Source organism: Anomaloglossus baeobatrachus, chromosome 9 (genome assembly GCF_048569485.1).
Source record: "Anomaloglossus baeobatrachus isolate aAnoBae1 chromosome 9, aAnoBae1.hap1, whole genome shotgun sequence".
Classification (NCBI taxonomy): domain Eukaryota; kingdom Metazoa; phylum Chordata; class Amphibia; order Anura; family Aromobatidae; genus Anomaloglossus; species Anomaloglossus baeobatrachus.
In genome coordinates this window covers 34,408,975-34,427,706 of record NC_134361.1, presented here as the reverse complement: position 1 = coordinate 34,427,706, position 18,732 = coordinate 34,408,975, and the positions used below count along the sequence as shown (strand labels likewise).

Sequence of the window (18,732 nt, the reverse complement as noted above, 5' to 3'; positions counted from 1 at the left end):
TAGTATTTTATGGCTTTTTCCAGCTGGGACATCCTCTTACTATCCAGATTCACCATAAAATGGCTGCTGCATTTCCTGCCTTGGCTTTTATACAGGCTATGATAGTTCTTTTCAAAAGGCTATTTTTTTACTATGTAATGTGGTAGCAGCAGGGCATTACGAGAAGCCCATGTGGCTTTGTATGAGATGTTATGAATTTGCTAAAGCTGATGTAACCTTCTGACTTGTGTAGAATTGTGGACTTTTTTGAAGGCAGATTTTCCACAAATCGAATCTTAATTTGTACAAGTTTGACATTAATTTGATTCACGTCAAGTCCATTTGCTTATTTCTAATCACATCTCAGGCTGGAACAGGCTGTCACGAGAGGTAATAATAATAATAATTTTATTCATTTATAGCGCTATTAATTCCACAGCGCTTTACATACATTGGCAATACTGTCCCCATTGGGGCTCACAATCTAGAGTCCCTATCTGTATGTCTTTGGAGTGTGGGAGGAAACCGGAGAACCCGGAGGAAACCCACGCAAACACAGGGAGAACATACAAACTCCTTGCAGATGGTGTCCTTGGTGGGATTTGAAACCAGGACTCCAGCGCTGCAGGACTGCAGTGCTAACCACTGAGCCATCGTGCGAGGTGGTGAGTTATCCTTCAATGGAGGTCTTCAAAAAGAGACTGGACAGACATCTGTCTGAGATGGTTGGACCAGATGTCCCAGGACGTCCCTTCCACCTCTACCCTTCTATGATTCATACAGAATGACCATATTAAATATTTCAGTATTCTCTCATTTTCTTTTTTCCATCTAATTTCAGGTTCCTCTTTAAAGCCAAGAAGCCAGCGTTTATCTCACCACCACCTGTCGTACCAACTATGCCTCGCTTGATGAAGGACGTAGTGCCTGATGATAGAGATGATATTGAGATCATCATGAACACTACTACGGTATGCTAAATAGAGAAGATATTCCCATGTCCTTAAAATGAACTTACTGTTACGGCATGGCTTTCACTAGACCTTCCTTTACATGGGTGAAAGATACAATTTTCGCACTTAATATTTCTATATATCAGGCCATGGAATGGGGGCTTTTTGGTGTCCTTCGGCATCCTGCACCCACTGAAGGCACATGCCTGTCAGCCCTTCCTAAATATACCTTTTGGTATTTAATTTATGTATGACAACATATTTATTTTTCTTAAAGGGATTGTCCCTAAGCAATTCATGACTTATACTTGGGGCAGGTCATTAATAAAAGAGCGGAGGGTGTCTGACACTCGGCACCCCCATGATCCGCCGATATCTGCTGTGGCAATGGCTGGCTGTAAGCAATATACAGTGCAAAATGCCATAGCAAAATGCCATAGCTCCTTATGTTTTTTTAGTGGTCACAGCCAAGTATCGCAGTTCCTCTCTCATTCAAGTGATAGGTCCTCAATAAGTAAGTCCCAGACAATTCTTTAAAAATAAAAGCCAGCTTTCTGGAATAAAAATTGTCGCAACTTTTGGCACATGCCATATTTGCACAATGATTTGTAACTTTTTTAAAGTTTTCTAACACTCATGCCAAATTATTAAAAGGTGGGTGAAGATTAATTGACTGAGCGGGATATAAAACATAAATAAAATATAAAAGTATATAAAAAAGCCTAACAATATAAATAAACTATATATATATAATGTCGCGGGTGGAGGAGTTGACGCTGCGCTCTCCCACTGCTCGGGTCCGGCTGCTGCTGCCGCTGCTCGGTGGTGGCTCGAGCGGTGGGCCAGATATCCCAGGGACTCGAGCTGCGCTCCTCGCCCGTGAGTGAAAAGGGGATTTGATGGGTGGGGGATTTGAGTATTGTCCGTGACGCCACCCACGGTTGTGGTGATATTGGTGACACCACCGCTGCTCTGGACGGGGATCCCGGGAGCGGTGACAGGGAGCAGCTTTGTTGTTAGTTCTCCCCTCCGTGGGTGGTACTCACTCAGCCAATGATGAGGACACAGTTCTCGGTAAAACACACGGCTGGATGGACGGGTCCCACAGACGGCTGCGGTGTTGTTTTCTCCCGGCAGGTTGATGGTGACTGCCTTTCCCTGCACCTATGTACTGTAAACGGTTCCAATGGGTTCCCACCGGTAACCCGATCCCCGGCTTGGATGTGGGCCGGAGGAGCCCCTTTTGCCCGCAGGCTCTGGCCCTGGGAACGGTAGCCTTGGCGGTGGCTGTGTTTCCCTCTCACGGTTGGACGGTTGCCTTCTGTCGGGACTTGGCTGCTGGGAAACCCAGGAGGTTCCCTTCGCTAACGGATTCGGCAAATTCACAGCGACTCCTAGCCTTGCCGAGGTCCGTAAGCCCCTGCCAGATGGTGCTGACTTCTCTTTGTGTACCGGTCCGGTACCGATGGGCCACCGCCCATCCACGGTCCTTACGGTAGACTCCGATAGGCCACTCCTGCAGACGGTCACCACCGTCTGCCAACCTTGCTGTACCGCCCGGGCCACACACCCGGACGCTGTCAGTTAGTTGCTCCACTACCACTTTCCTCCCTTCCACTTTCACCTCCAAAACTAAACTGTCTGCTCTTCCCGCCTCCAGGACTGTGAACTCACCCCCTGGTGTGAACATCAGCCCCTGGAGGAAGGCAACAAGGGTTTTGTGTCTGACTTCGGTGTGCCTGACCGGGAGTGTGGGGTGTGTGGGTGTTGTTCTCTGTGGCCCCTGGCTTGTCCAGAGCGCCACATATATACATATATATATATATATATATATACATATATATATATATACATATATAAAAGCAATATAAATAAATTATAAAGGGATGAACAAAACAGTATAACAATATAAATAATAAAAGTAGTAATACAATATGTAAACAATATAAATAAAGGCTAAAAGTATAAAACAGTAACAGTATTAATAAACAATATACAGTATATATATGCAATATGTAAACAATATAAATAATAATACAATATATAACGATATAAATAAATTATAAAAGTATAAAAACAATTTAAACTATATAATAATAATACAATATATAAATAATATAAATAAATAGTATAGCAACATAAACAATATAAATAATAATAATACAATATATAAACAATATAAATAAATGCTATAATTATAAAACAGTCTAACAATATAAATAAACAATATATATATGTAATATGTAAACAATATAAATAATAATACAATATATAACAATATAAATACATTCTAAAAGTATAAACCCAGTATAACAATATAAATAAACAATATAATAGTAATATGATATATAAATAATATAAATAAATTGTAAAAGTATAAAAAACAGTATAACAACATAAACAATATAAATAATAATATTAATACAATATCTAAACAATATAAATAAATGCTAAAATTATAAAACAGTCTAACAATGTAAATAAACAATATATATATGCAATATGTAAACAATATAAATAATAATACAATATATAACAATATAAATAAATTCTAAAAGTATAAACACAGTATAAAAATATAAATAAACAATATAATAATAATAATATGATATATAAATAATATAAATAAGTTCTAAAAGTATAAACACAGTATAACAATATAAATAAACAATATAATAATAATATGATATATAAATAATATAAATCAATTCTAAAAGTATAAACACAGTATAACAATATAAATAAACAATATAATAATATGATATATAAATAATATAAATAAATTAAAAAAGTATAAAAAACAGCATAACAACATAAATAAAAAATATAAATAATACAATATATAAAGAATATAAATAAATTATAAAAATAAATAAACAATATATGGTAAATAAATTAATTAATTCCCTTCTTCCCCTTGTGTCCTCAAAAAAGCTTAGTTTTTAAACCAAATTTTTTTTTTGTTAAACATTTTTTTTTACAAGTTTTCAGAGCTTTTTTTTCTACAAATGTTAATGTTCCTCGTCAATGTCTGTAGGTTACACCATTATGTAGATAACACTGGATTCACCATTCGCCTCCTCCCCTCTCCCTGCACAATGACCTCTGCACAGGTGACGGAGCATGCCCACAACATTCTCCCGTAGATGTCAATGGGTGAACTCCAGACATCAGTTTCTTATAATCTATGTGGCTGCTGTAAAGCACATCTCTGGTGGTATCATTATCAGAATAACTATCCACATAATCATGTACAGAAAATAGAATTGTATTAAAATAGAATTTTAAGAAAAAGTAATAAAAACCCCCATGTTATTAGTATTTGCTTTTATTTATCAAAAGTGTATGTATATATAAATGAAGACAAACAAAAAAAAAATAATTTGTGAAATATACACTTTTACCTTTTTATTATATCTTATAATATATTTACAATATAAAGGTAGGCATTTATTTTCCTTTTTTTAGTATTATTATTCCGTAAGAGTATTTGCTGGCCAAGAACCCACAGGAGTCTGGATCGGTTGGGTGACTCCCGACTATCATCTGTATGATATGAATTTTGACCTAAATAAAGTCCGTCAGGCCACCATCACTATGGGGGATGACAAAGGGAACATATATAACAGGTAAGTGAAGAAAGATGGTGACATTTAGCATGATAAAAAACCTGAGTCCCTTCCAGTTAATACAGTATTGGTCGCCTTATCCCTCAAGTATCCTTAGAATTCTGACGTAATTATAGTTTGTTCTTTGACTCTCTAGTTTTTTTCTGAAATCCAACATAAAGTTTTAAATACAAAAAAGGTATACATTGTTATAATATTTTTTGCTTTTTTTTAAACATATTTTGTGTTTCTATGTCATTTTTTTTATTACCGTAGCTCTAGTTCTAACCCTAACTATAACCATAGCCTTAACACTAGATAACAATTGAAAAAGTTTGGGAAAAAAAGTGTCACAATGACTTTGGAATAGTTGGGGGAAAAAGGGCTCCTAGCTGTCCCTTAAGCTAGGGAACCCTACACTATAATCTCAGGGATACTCCTGATGGTGGAGAGGTCTGAGTCTCCTTCCTGGTCCTGCTCCTGATCAGTCCTGATTTGATTCCCCCTTCCCCCAGGGAGGGACAGGACAGGAGTGTATTGAAACTATAGATAACGACAGACAAGAGAAAAAACAAAACTTTGTCACACAACACACACACACAAAGGTAAAGACAATAAGAGGTTCAGGAGGAAAAACAAGAGCAGGAAGGAAGCTACAAAACAACGGGGGTAAACGCCACAAAAGCTCCAAGCAATAGGCACAACTTAAGTACAACTTTCACCATCTGGGACAACACACCTCACAGACCAACACAGAATAAACTATAGCTGGCATGGGTAGATGGATTCCACCAGCATAAATAGGAGGGGAGCAGATGTAATAGGTCTCCCAAAAACATGTAATTAAAGGAGCAAGCAGACTAGCAGCTTCTGTGTCTCTCCGAAGTGCGCACTGTAGAAAACCACAGCAGATTCATAGTGCCCATTCTTGGTTCAGTAAATGGAAATCATTCATTTCCTAGTTCTGTACTCTAAGAAGGGGACACAACTATATTAATTGCCTTATCTTCTCAGCATCAAGCGCAGTAATTGTTATATGGTTTGGGGTGGAGAATTCGGTAACAATACTCAGCAAGCTCGAGTCCGAAAAGAGGATCTGGTGATCGGTTGCCTAATCGACTTAGCCACTGGGCTCATGACCTTCACAGCTAACGGGAAAGAAGTCAATACTTTTTTCCAGGTACTGAAACGTCAATATTTACTATACAGTTTTGATCGTCCTTCATTCTGTGACCAAAATGTAAGAAATCTGGTTGACTTGACCTGCTAGATAATTTTCTTTTGTCTTTCTCCTCAGGTTGAGCCCAACACAAAGCTTTTCCCAGCTGTCTTTGTGCAACCATTAAGCCAAACTTTGTTCCAGTTTGAACTGGGAAAATTAAAGGTATGGAAAGATTGAATGTTGTCTCAATTCCCGGTAGTGTGCCCATGTGCATTCTTGACCTTGTGTTTGAGAATCTGTCCATGTTTACTCCCGCAGAACATCATGCCCATATCTGCAGCCATGTTTCGTAGTGAAAATAAGAACCCAGTGCCTCAGTGCCCACCCCGCTTGGACGTTCAGATGCTAACGCCTGTGGTTTGGAGTCGGATGCCCAATGAATTCTTAAATGTAGAATCCGGGAAGGTCAGCGATAGGCATGGCTGGATGGTGGAGTGCACAGAACCGCTCATGATGATGGCTCTTCACATACCAGAAGAAAACAGGTAAAATCAGTCTGATTCTATCAATGTCTTCCAAACCTAAACAAAAGTGTTCTACAAAAATTTTTAAATTGACCTTGCTTGATTTACTTTAATTGCAGGTGTATTGATATTCTTGAGTTGTCAGAACGCTTGGACATGCTGAAGTTCCACTATCACACCCTGAAGCTCTACGGCTCCGTCTGCGCCCTTGGAAATAACCGAGTGGCCCATGCCCTCGCGAGCCATGTCAATGAGTCTCAGCTGCTTTACACCATTGAGAGTAACCATTTATCTGGTCTTCTTCGAAGTGGCTTTTATGACCTCCTTATTAGCATCCATCTGGAGTCTGCAAAGAGAGCACGCCTGACCATGAACAGTGAATTTATTGTGCCGATGACAGACCAGACGAAGAGCATCACACTTTTCCCCAGTGGGAGCAAGAAGCATGGACTACCTGGAGTTGGCATGAGTACGTGCCTTAAGCCAGAGCTCCATTTTTCCCATACTTGCTTTGTCAGCACCAGCTCTGAGCTTTACCAGCACAGTCCTTTCGTCCCACTGGATATCCTCAAACCCAAAGCAATTAACATGTTGACCGAAGCCGTATTGGATGGTGGACAGCACACCAGAGATCCTGTCGGAGGAAGCGTCGAGTTCCAGTTTGTCCCAGTGCTGAGGCTGATCTCCACTCTTCTTATCATGGGCGTCTTTGAGGACGATGACGTCCGGCACATCTTAAAGATGATCGAGCCCAATGTGTTTTTGGAAGAAGAACCAGCGGAAGAAGAGGAAAAGACTGAAGAAGGTGGAGAAGAAGGTGCAGAAGAAGAGGCTACGGAAAAAACTGGTGAAGAGGAGGAAGGAGAAGTAGAAGAAGGAGAAGAGAAGAAAGAAGAAGGTGAAGAAAAAGCAGTTGAGGCTGGGGAGCAGGAGGACAAAGAAGAGGAGGAGAGTTTAGAAGAGGGTTTACTGCAGATGAAGCTGCCGGAGTCTGTGAAGTTGCAGGTAGGAGATTATGGAGAACAAAGGGAACCCATAACGGTATGTACTATTCTGATTCCAGGTAATCATTGTTTAAATTGACACTTTCTCTATAGATGTGTAATTTGCTGCAATATTTCTGCGACCGGGAGTTGCAACATCGCGTAGAAGCCATCATCGCCTTCTCCGAGCGCCACGTAGACAGTCTGCAAACCAATCAGAGGCAGCGTTACAGGGAGCTCATGCAGGCCTTCACCATGTCCGCCGCAGAAACCGCTCGCAGGACTAGGGAGTTCCGCTCTCCACCACAAGAACAGGTAACAGTTGTGGATATTCTATGGGAAAATGCTTATTTGTAATACATGTGCACAATTATACTTATATTTTCTTATGCTGTCTTGTAGATTAACATGTTGGTAAATTTCAAGAACATGCTTGAAGAAGAATGTCCTGTACCTGAAGAAATTCGAGATGAGCTGACTGAATTTCACACTGACCTTCTATCCCACTGCGGTAAGTAGAGCTATATTGGTCTATAGCAGAGGTGCTCTACCATTTCTGGTCCAAGGACCAAAGTGTCAGATTAAACCACTCATAAGGGCCCCCCAAAAAATTAATATAATTTGATAAATGAATTGTACACATGAAAATAAGCAACTTTTTAATGTATCTTACCAGAAAAATCTGCTTCTTTCTCTTCCCTGACTGACCCTTAACTCTTAATTAATGGGTTAAATCTATATTTGGTGATGACTGTTTTTCTCATTACTTAGATAGGCGATGACAATTGGTGTTTATAAGATTTTATGGAATGGAGAGGCGTTAGAGGCAGACACAGACATTCTGCTGTAAGTTCCCCTGAAACGACAGTTACATTTCAAATCCATGGTTAAAATTTAAACTCTAACTGCCACTTCAGGAGAACTTGCAGCAGAATGTCTGACTCTGCCTCTAGCTCCTCCTTAATTGATGGGGAAAATCTATATTTGGTGATGACAGTTTTCCCATTACTTAGGCGATGATGACAGTTGGTGCTTGTAAGATTCTATGGAGGGAGGAGGAGTTAAAGGCATATAGACATTCTGCTGCAAGTTCCCCTGAAATGACAGTTACATTTCAAATCTATGGTTAAAAGTTAAACTTTGTCATTTCAGGAGAACTTGCAGCAGAATGTCTGTGTCTGCCTTTAGCTCCTCCTCAATTAATGGGTAAAATCTATATTTGGTGATGAGTTTTTCCCATTACTTAGATAGGCATTTCCATTAGTGCTTATAAGATTCTTTGGGGTGGAAAGGTATTAGAATCAGACACAGACATTCTCCTGCAAGTTCCCCTGAAACGACAGTTACATTTAAATGACAGTTGTTGCTTATAAGATTCTTAGGATTGGGGAGGAGCTAGAGGCCAACACATACATTCTGCTGCAAGTTCTCATAAAATGACAGTAGAGTTTAACTTTTAACCATAGATTTGAAATGTAACTGTTGTTTCAGGGGAACTTGCAGCAGAATGTATGTGTCTGCTTCTAGATCCTCCCCAACCCATAGAAACCTATAAGTACCAATTGTCATTGCCTGTCTAAGTAATGGGAAAGAAAAAACGGTCATCACTTAATCACTATATGACTGATCACGAAATATAGATTTTACCTATTAATTGAGTGGTAAGGATAAGTCCAGGAGGAGTCCAAGAGTGTACACTTTATTTATGAAACAACAATTAAAGTGCTGATGACTCTGTTTTTTCGGGTTCCTTATGAGCCCCTCCCTTTATCCCTCCCCTCTTCATAGAAACGTATGAGCACCAACTGCCATCTCTTATTGTTGTAATGGGAAAATCTGTCTTCCCTGAGCACAGAATTTACAACTTTCACCATAGAACGGAGATTGAAAAGTCAATCCAGGAGAAATAAGCAGATTTCACTGATAAAATATATTACAAAGTTTATTATTTTCATGTGTTCTATTGATTTATGTAATAAAAATTAAAATGATAGACACTTTTTAATGGAGTACTTCCATTTAAGATGGAATATGCCACAAAGTTCTTAAAGATGTTTTCCAGTTCTTGGACTTACACGTATTGGAACATTTTGTGTCTTCTCGTCACCCTTGTAGAATTCCTTAGAGGTGGTGACCAAATTTGAATTTGATTTTGGGGAAGTAGCCTTAGCATTTAGTAAATTCCAAAAACTACAAAAACATCACAATGGTAGTCGGCCATCTCCACACTTCCTTTTTTGAGTGCCAAACTAGAGTCGATGGACTCCATTCTATAGTTATGGCCATTTCTTGGCCTAAAGGCCCCGTTACACGACACGATTTATCTGACGATATGTCGTCGGGGTCACGGTTTTCGTGACGCACTTCCGTCATTGTTAGCAACGTTGCTGCGTGTGACACCTACGAGCGACTCCAAACGATCGTAAACTAGCGAAAATCGTTGATCGTTGACACGCTGTTCATTTTCAAAATATTGTTCGTCGTTTCGAACACAGCAGACATAATGCTACGTTTGACAGCCTGCCAATGACGAACAACATCGTTAGTGCGTCCGTCATCAGCGACGCGGGTGTGTCGTTACGAGCAATGCTCCACGCCTTCTCCGCTCTGATTGGTGTCACGCCAGGTTGTATGCTATGGATGATTATACGCCACTGTCATTGCCGGAATCGTTGGGAGGAATGCTGTGTGACGGTGTCCACAGGACCGCCTTGGTCAAACAATATATCGCTGAACGATGTAGCGTCATTTGTGAGATGGGTACGTGTGACCGCTACAAAACGACCTATGAGCGATCTCGGAAAATTGAAGCAACGATCTGGGCATTTCACATCGCTAACGAGATCGCTAGTGATATTGTTGCGTGTAAAGCGGCCTTAAGTCTAAAAAAATGATTGGCCATGTACTGAATAAGTAATCATCTTTAAATTGGTCGCATCATTGGAAACGCCACATAACGGGGGTCTTATATTCCTCCTTCTCCACTGGTTATGTACAGGCCACATGACCAAGGCCAGGAGGAGTTGAATAGGACGACCAGTCTTGTACACAACGTCACTTCATGCACTATCCATAGGAGTGATGATGATAGGCAACATTGTGATCTTCAGTTCCTCACCTGTGCCACAGACTATGGATAGAGTGACCGGATTCATGCTTGACCAACCGTTTCAATCAACTTCTTGCAGCCAATGAAGAACGGGGGCTGAAAGTGCATTATTATGGTCATTCAATGGCTCCTTGAGAAAACTGCTCTAGGTTTTGGCAAAAGAAAGCTTAAAAAAGAAAAAATATTTGGGACAATTTCTGAATATAAGTATATACTAGATGATTTCGTACAACTGTGTACATTACAGGTGTCCAAATGGAAGGGGAAGAGGAGGAAGAGCAGGAAGACACAAGTCTAGCTAGACGTCTCGCCAATTTACTGGAAAAAGTTCGTAATTTGCGGGGTAAGAAAGAGGAACCGGAACCAGAGCCAGAAGAAGAGGAAGAGCCAAAGCCCAGTAAGTGAAGATCATGGAAGCCTAGTTTGCAGCCTTTTCTATGGATGCATATGGGATAGTATACAGTATATATTGTAAGTGCAAACCTTTGCCCTGTTTTTTGCTCAATTGACTCTATTTACCCGGTTTTTCTCAGGCACGTTGCAAGAACTGATCTCTCACACCATGGTGCACTGGGCACAAGAGTCCTTCATCCAGAACCCCGAGTTGGTGCGAGTGATGTTCAGCTTGCTACACCGTCAGTACGATGGACTGGGAGAGCTCATCCGGGCTTTACCTAAAGCCTACACCATCAATGAAGTATCTGTGGAAGACACCATGGACCTCCTGGAAAGTCTGGGGCAAATACGTTCCTTGCTCATTGTGCAGATGGGACCTGAAGAGGAGAACCTGATGATCCAGAGTATCGGGTCAGTACATTACATTGATTGGGCAACTAATAACTAACCCTATGGTAGTTTCTATTCTCGTTTTCTTACATTTTCCTGGCCCCTGATTTAGGAACATCATGAACAACAAGGTCTTCTACCAACATCCTAACCTAATGCGAGCTTTGGGAATGCATGAGACTGTAATGGAAGTCATGGTCAATGTGTTGGGTGGAGGAGATTCAAAGGTAAGACAGCAAGAAACTGTATCATGACTTAAGGAGGATCTGATAAGTAGAGATTACTTTTTAGAGGCTCCTCTTTTATACATCTAGAGCTTTGGGTGACCCCAGCTATGCCCAATAGGGAAAAAACACATGATAATTAGCTGTCAATGTGATGCCCCTGGACTAGTCACGGCGTCACAGGGTACTGCACTTGCTGCTCTTTAGTGCAGGGCTCAACCTCCCATGGTTCTGGGTTCCCAACCTATGGTACTGCCTCCATCCACATCCAAATCCCAACCACACCTCACACCCCACCCTGTCAGACACACCAGTGGGCTGCTGAGCTGGAATAGAGCCGCCCACCTAGGGGTCAGGCAGATTGTTGGGAGGGAAGGAAGGAGAAGTAGAGAGTTGAGTGTTAGCCCTCGAGAAGTGAGGAGCTGGGTGTGTGTGGCTCTCAGAGGGTTACAGATTGGGTCGCAGATGGTGGTCTAGGCCCGGAGGAGTCGGAGACCCGGTCGCAGGGTATTGAGGCTGGGTGCATAGACCTGGTCTTTGAGGACGGTCAGCAGCTCGAATCTAATAACCGGTCCAGGACTGAAACTACGGTGGGGTACAGGACCCTAGGTCGGGGAGAAGCTTCAGGCAACCCGGCAATTTAACCTGTGGAGAATAGTGACTTTATGGACTGTCCCCAAAAAGCTCAGAGATCAGGAGCACTAACGCAACGAGGGGGATAGGGCTTTCCAACCCATGCAGCCCACAGAAATCCCAAGCGTGAGCCCTTGAGAGCGCAGCTCCACTACCAACAAGTAGGGAGCGGGGCCCGGACAGCTTTACGCTAATGGGCAACCAGAACACTTCTAATTTGTGCACGGAGGCAGGCTCCGGACCACCCGACAGTACTATAGGGGACGGATACCCGGACGGGCTCCCCCAAGAAGGCAGCGGCATCCAGAGACTTGGTTTACCTTGTTGTCAAGAGTCTGCTTTGCGGTCGCATCATCACCAATACTGCCTGAGTGAGTACATGGTCCTCCACTGCTTCCAACCAGCGCTGCGATCCCCTACAACCAGCATCCAACCATCCAGCGTCCCGGGGTCTCCCCTACCCGTGGAGGGAACGTAATCTAGCTGCCACATTCCATCTCCCCTGGGTGCTCCCATTGGCAGCGGCAGTACTCCCCATACCGCAAACCACGGGTGGCGTCACGAACTCTTATTCCCTGTAAATAGTCCCCTTTACATTTGAGTGGCCGCAAGCCCCCGGGTGCGGAGACCCTTGAGCCACAGCAAACCCCGGATCCGAGCGGTTCGACCGCCGCAGGGACGGCACATCTACCGTAAAGAAAGCAAATTATCTAATTAGTGCCACTTACTGGAGAGAGGCCGCTACCCTGTAAGTTATCGAGTCTTGCAAAATGACTTAGAAATAAGGATGAGCAAATCTTGTGAATTTTGGATTTGCCCGGGCTCACCAAATTTTGCCAGGAGATTCAATTGACAGTGAATCGATTTGCCAAAAATTGAGAGACCTCCAAAGCTTACAAATGCCCTGAAAAGATGAAAGATGCGTGCAGCATTCTGAGGTCTTGTAAGACTGTATCCAACCTTTCCAAACTTTAAAACGCAAACACAAAGTGACCTCAGTATAGATGGCTTTGAGTAAACAGATGGTCACTTTTTTCACTGCCGTGCTTGCCACTATCTGTAAAGTTTATTCAGTATTTTAAGTCTTTTTCTCCATATTGCTATTGCTAAGCTGTGATGTCCCCTTATTAACCAAATTCATCACAAAACGGCTGCTGCATTCCCTGCTTTTATACAGACTAAGATAGTCTTTCCTGATTCTTTGTGATTCATGTGGTGCCCCTGCGGCTTCAGACGTCACAAGGTACTTCACCTCACATAAGGTGTAGTACTCATCACGGATGCGGAGGAGGTCGTCATCGGTAACAGCCACCACAATCAACACATAAACACAGGAGTTCTGTCACTGGGACCGGGCTAGGGTAGGTGCAGGGGTAGCCATCACGAGGTATGGGACCTCATGCCCACTAGTCAGGAACCCAGGAGGTGGGGCACCCACAGGGGAAGTTAGGAGTCATCCTACACACCACGAGCAGTCAGCACCGGACTCTATCCGTGTGAGGTTGCACTTAGGAGGAGCAGAGAGACAACAAACAGTTCGGGGCCCGTGGTCTGGAGCTGGAGGCTCAACCCGGGTTCTTAGGAAAAGAAGGGGGATTCCAGGGTTTGTGGGGAGTCCAGCAGGCAACCGCGACCCGTTCCATGGCCCAGTAGCTGGGGTGGAGGGAGACAGTAGAAAGGAAAGTAACTGAATGGCCCACCGGTCACAACTTCCGAAGTACCCGGGATCGGCTGGAGCCCATTGCAGCGGGGATCGGCACGTCCAACGGCCGCGTGCTACAAGTGAGTAATGAGACCTTGAACTGCACTGCCTGTGTCGTCCCGTTACTGCTGGTGCCCTCACCATCGCGGCCACAGCGCTATCAGCGCCTGAGAGACTACCACCACTGTCATCCTCCTTGGGGCCTAGCTCCACCTGTGGAGAGCTGTACCAACTGAGCTGCATAGTCATCCGCCCCAGCAGAGAGAAGCGATCCCGCAGCGGCGGCTAACCTTGGCTGCACACCATGGGGTGGTGTCACGAACTACAACTTCCATCGTCCCTGTCCCCAAAAGCCTTTTATTGACACCAGGGATCACGGAACCGGGTGAGGCCACCGCGGCGTCCCAGCAGCGAGAAGCACCGCGGCCCGGCAACGAGTAGCACCCAACCCTGTGTGCGCGTCATTGACACCTGCAAGGCATTATGGGGAAGCCTTCCCCGCCATGACGGAGGTCATTTGATCCTTTTCTGGCTGATGCAATCTTCTTCCATCTTTAAAATGGCAGCGCTCATTTTAGGCAATTTCCGTAAAGCCAAGTCACATATTGTTCATATTTACCGAGTTCAGCAAATTCCTAAAAAATTTTTTTTTATTTTTTAGGAAATCCGCTTCCCTAAAATGGTCACCAACTGCTGCAGATTCCTTTGCTATTTCTGTAGAATCAGTCGGCAGAACCAAAGAGCAATGTTTGATCACCTTAGCTACCTGCTAGAGAATAGCGGTATCGGTTTGGGTAAGTAAATCTCGGCAAATAATCGTAAAATGCTTCCGAAGAGTCTCATAAAAAGCAAAAAGTCTTCATTCTGGTTGGGGTCTTGTTGCAGGCATGAGAGGGTCTACTCCTCTCGACGTAGCTGCTGCTTCGGTCATTGATAATAATGAGTTAGCTTTAGCTCTTCAAGAACAAGATCTGGAGAAGGTGAGGAAATATTAATTATGGTCCTAACTGAATAAATCAAAAATATATATTTTTTAAATTCCTTTTGTTCCTTGTCCAGGTGGTCTCCTATCTAGCCGGCTGCGGCCTACAGAGCTGTCCTATGCTGCTATCCAAAGGGTATCCTGACATCGGCTGGAACCCCGGAGGAGGGGAGAGGTACCTGGACTTCCTTCGATTTGCTGTTTTTGTGAACGGTGAGTGTGAATGACTGGCTTACATAATTCCTAAACTCTACTTTTGGTTCTACGTTCCCTAAAAACATATATTCACTCTTCACTGTAGGAGAGAGCGTGGAGGAGAATGCCAACGTGGTGGTACGTCTGCTCATTCGACGACCTGAGTGTTTTGGCCCGGCACTCAGAGGAGAGGGTGGTAATGGGCTGCTAGCTGCTATTGAGGAAGCCATCAAGATCTCTGAGGACCCTGCTAGGGATGGTCCCACCGTCAAAAAGGACCGTCGTAGAGAGTTGTGAGTGAAGAATATGGTTCATCTCCATTAACTGGTCTGATTATTAATCCCACCCCCATACTGAGACCATTCACTCTCTCCTTGATGCCTTAAAGTTTCCTGATATTGGGTGATTATTTTGCACATCTATTTTTTAGGTATGGTGGAGAGGAGGTTCATGAAGAAAATCGCTTGCACCTTGGTAATGCCATCATGTCATTTTATTCGGCTCTTATTGACTTGTTGGGTCGTTGTGCTCCAGAAATGCATGTAAGGTTACAACTTATCTCTCTTTTTCGATCATATTTTGCATTTATTGGCTCTTTTATCTATTTTGGCTCTATGCTTTTTGTGTGATTTGGTATTTTATGTTATCACCTTCTGTTCATCAAAAAATGACCTATTGTTTATGACAAATTTTTGTTTTCCGTGTGTTATTTTCATCATTTTTTTTTCATGTCGTGTTCATTATTAAAAAAAAAAATTAGTAATAATCTTGCAGTTTTCACACTGACTACTGGGACTATTGAAGCGAGCTGCCCCATTGCTCAGGCGCCTTCCTCTGTATATGTGTGGGGCTAGCATCCCTCACCTGCCAGCTCACTAGCCAGGACTAATACAGGGTCTGCCAGGGTCTCAGGTATCATGTTCGGCGACAGGTGCAGAACCTGTATAGGGACTGACTAGGAGTGCAGGGTACAGCTTCTGGTGAGTGAAGGAGGTGGCCCCCTCACTAGCGCTAAGTCCCACTGTTATAGTGTCCTCGATGTAACCCTTGTTTGTCGTGTGTCGTGTCATACGCCATGTTCCTCCAGTCACTCGCATGACACTGTCACACAGGAATCGCGCAACACCAGGGATTTTTCAGGATAACTTTGTTTACTTGTATCTATGTTTATATTCAACAGTTTCCCGACATACAGGGTATTTGACATCCTCTCCGTCCTCACTGGGGTATTTCCTTTCCTACAAACTCCCACAATATTTGCTGGGGCAGCTTCACTTTTCTTAGAAACTCCCACCATATTTGCTGCGGCAGCTTCACATTTCCTAGACTCTTCAATATTTGTTTCAGCAGCCTCACTTTTCCTAGAAACTCCAACAATATTTGCTGCAGCAGCTTTACCTTTCCTAGAAATGCCCACAATATTTGCTGCGGCAGCTTCACCTTTCCTAGAAACTCCCACAGTATTTGCTGCGGCAGCTTCACCTTTCCTAGAAACGCCTACAATATTTACTGCAGCAGCTTCACTTTCTTCTTTTATACCTATAGTTCTTCTGACTTTGGTCTTTGATTATTCAGGGTCTTCCCCTTTTTGCCTTAACCGGGTTCCTTGTCTGTTTTGCCCCTGCTACTCCAAAAAACCCGCAGAGAAGAGCCACAAGCTCCGGATGTGCAGGAGACTGTCAGGGGCGTTTAGAATGGCTCTTACACCTAGGCCAGCGTTCTTCTCTCTTCCCAATCTTAGATCCTCTAACACTTCCTCTCTAAAACCTATCTAGCTACTACACTTTGCTCACATTACTTTGCATCCTAAAACATGGCACATTTTACATTGACATCCATTTTACATTGCAGGGACTCGGCCAACTCCTACACTATTCTAGACTATTTTGAGACTCTACCTTCCTGTCCTTTCAGGAAGAGTTTTCAGCAGGCTCATTATCATCAGAGTCAGGATTACAAGGATAGATAACAACTCTATATTAATATTATTTATAGCATTTTTATAACTGGAATATATTTCTGTATAATTCTATAGCTGATCCAGGCTGGAAAGGGTGAAGCCTTGCGAATCCGAGCTATCCTTCGATCTTTGGTGCCCATTGAAGACCTCGTTGGAGTTATCAGTCTACCCCTTCAGATTCCAGCATTTGGAAAAGGTGAGATACAACTTTAGGGATACTTTAGACCTTGAAAACGTACTATGTGATGTAGGACATGAAGATCTAAGATTACTACATGGATAAAGGATGATACCACACCTCATTGTTGTAACCTCCTCTTTACCAGATGGCAATACCATTGAGCCAAAAATGTCTGCCAGCTTTGTGCCAGACCATAAGGCACCAATGGTTCTTTTCCTGGACCGTGTCTACGGCATCGACAATCAGGACTTCCTTCTGCAAGTTCTCGAAGTTGGCTTCCTACCAGATATGAGAGCAACGGCGTCTCTAGACACTGTAAGTAGATTAATAAAGCAAAAAATTGCACAAAATTGATCTATTCCACAGCATGGATGGTGTCATTTTGACTCTACAGGGGTTAGAAAAACATGGCTGCTTTGATCTAGAAACCACTAAAGTACTCCACACGCATTACAGGTCAATACCAGATAAACCTATGGACAGAAATGGTGCTGTTCCTGGAACAAAGCTACCAAAATTTTCTTGATTCAGTCCTTCTATAGTCTCGAAATACTCATTATGTTCTCTCTTTAATCCCAGGCTGCCTTCAGCACCACGGAAATGGCCTTGGCCTTAAATCGATACCTGTGCTTGGCGGTCCTTCCACTCATCACCAAATGTGCCCCTCTGTTTGCCGGCACTGAGCATCGGGCTATAATGGTGGACTCCATGTTGCACACAATTTACCGATTATCCCGTGGACGTTCTCTTACCAAAGCTCAGAGAGACGTTATCGAGGAGTGTCTGATGGCACTGTGCAGGTACAAGACACATGGCTCTTTTTAAAGGGTCATTCTCATCATCTTAAATGGGTAAAATTGCAAAGTGTTTGTTAAAACAAGCAAATTTGGAGATCACTTGTTAAAAGTCCTCTTTGTTCTACTGTTTGTTGCTCAGAATACCGGCCACCTCTGGGTGTGTCCCGAGTGACAGACAGTCTTGTGGTTTCTGGCCATAGAAGGTCACAGCGTTTGGCTGTGCAGAATGCTCCCTGACTTTCCATTGTTTCTGCTGTCAGTATAGGTAGCTTCTTTCCTGCTGGATTCATCTCTGCCCCTTTTGGACCTGGCAGGAGCTCGCCTTCCACCCAGCTGCTGATAATCAGCACTATCTTGATGCTTAAATACTTAAATACCCCTTCCTTCCTTGGACTGGTGCTGTTGATATTTTTTAGCTCATTGAAGCCTTGGTTGCAAGCAGGTGGCTTGTACAGTTTTGTGGTATTGTTGTTGAAAGCTTTGCTGAATGTTTACCTGTGACATCTGTAGATAAGTAGTTCATGCTTTTCCCCAGTGTGTCATCCTTGTGTCATCTATAGTGATTAGTGAGGTTGACGAAGAGCTCATCCCATCCATTTCCTATTTAGGGCCCAGCACTAGGGATACCTAGGGTCAGGTATCCGGCTCAGTGCATAGGTGTGCAACCTATCTAGGGAGGTGAGAGAAACCAGCGACCAGCAGTAGGTTTGGTCAGGGGTCACCATCTCCCCTTTCCCTAGACACAGGGTTTCCCTTCCCTTTCACCGTTTGCTTGGTACTTCCCCGTACCTAGCGTGACACTATCAGTGATAGCTGAACATGCACATGCTTTTCCTAAAAGATCTGAAGCTGATCAGATTGATGGAGTGCTTGTTTAGCAAGGGATTCGACCAGCTTCACTTCTCCTTGCGCTCCTCCAAAGCTGGAGAGTAACTGCTCCTAACACACAGTCCA

At 43.1% G+C, this 18,732-nt stretch overlaps 1 protein-coding gene across 4 annotated transcripts in view; it reads left to right on the top strand.

The window, feature by feature from the left end:
* RYR1 (ryanodine receptor 1) overlaps positions 1-18,732 on the top strand; it is a 189,101-nt gene that overhangs the window by 92,647 nt on the left and 77,722 nt on the right. For all 4 annotated transcript variants that reach the window (XM_075323525.1, XM_075323523.1, XM_075323524.1 and 1 more), the window contains exons 30-48: positions 821-950; positions 4,401-4,561; positions 5,555-5,720; positions 5,838-5,924; positions 6,021-6,247; positions 6,346-7,231; positions 7,324-7,524; positions 7,612-7,720; positions 10,566-10,715; positions 10,852-11,125; positions 11,217-11,331; positions 14,325-14,457; positions 14,549-14,643; positions 14,723-14,858; positions 14,947-15,133; positions 15,271-15,382; positions 16,876-16,996; positions 17,127-17,296; positions 17,561-17,781. In XM_075323525.1, the coding sequence (XP_075179640.1) occupies positions 821-950; positions 4,401-4,561; positions 5,555-5,720; positions 5,838-5,924; positions 6,021-6,247; positions 6,346-7,231; positions 7,324-7,524; positions 7,612-7,720; positions 10,566-10,715; positions 10,852-11,125; positions 11,217-11,331; positions 14,325-14,457; positions 14,549-14,643; positions 14,723-14,858; positions 14,947-15,133; positions 15,271-15,382; positions 16,876-16,996; positions 17,127-17,296; positions 17,561-17,781 (3,681 nt within the window). The remainder of the gene's footprint in view (positions 1-820; positions 951-4,400; positions 4,562-5,554; positions 5,721-5,837; positions 5,925-6,020; positions 6,248-6,345; positions 7,232-7,323; positions 7,525-7,611; positions 7,721-10,565; positions 10,716-10,851; positions 11,126-11,216; positions 11,332-14,324; positions 14,458-14,548; positions 14,644-14,722; positions 14,859-14,946; positions 15,134-15,270; positions 15,383-16,875; positions 16,997-17,126; positions 17,297-17,560; positions 17,782-18,732) is intronic.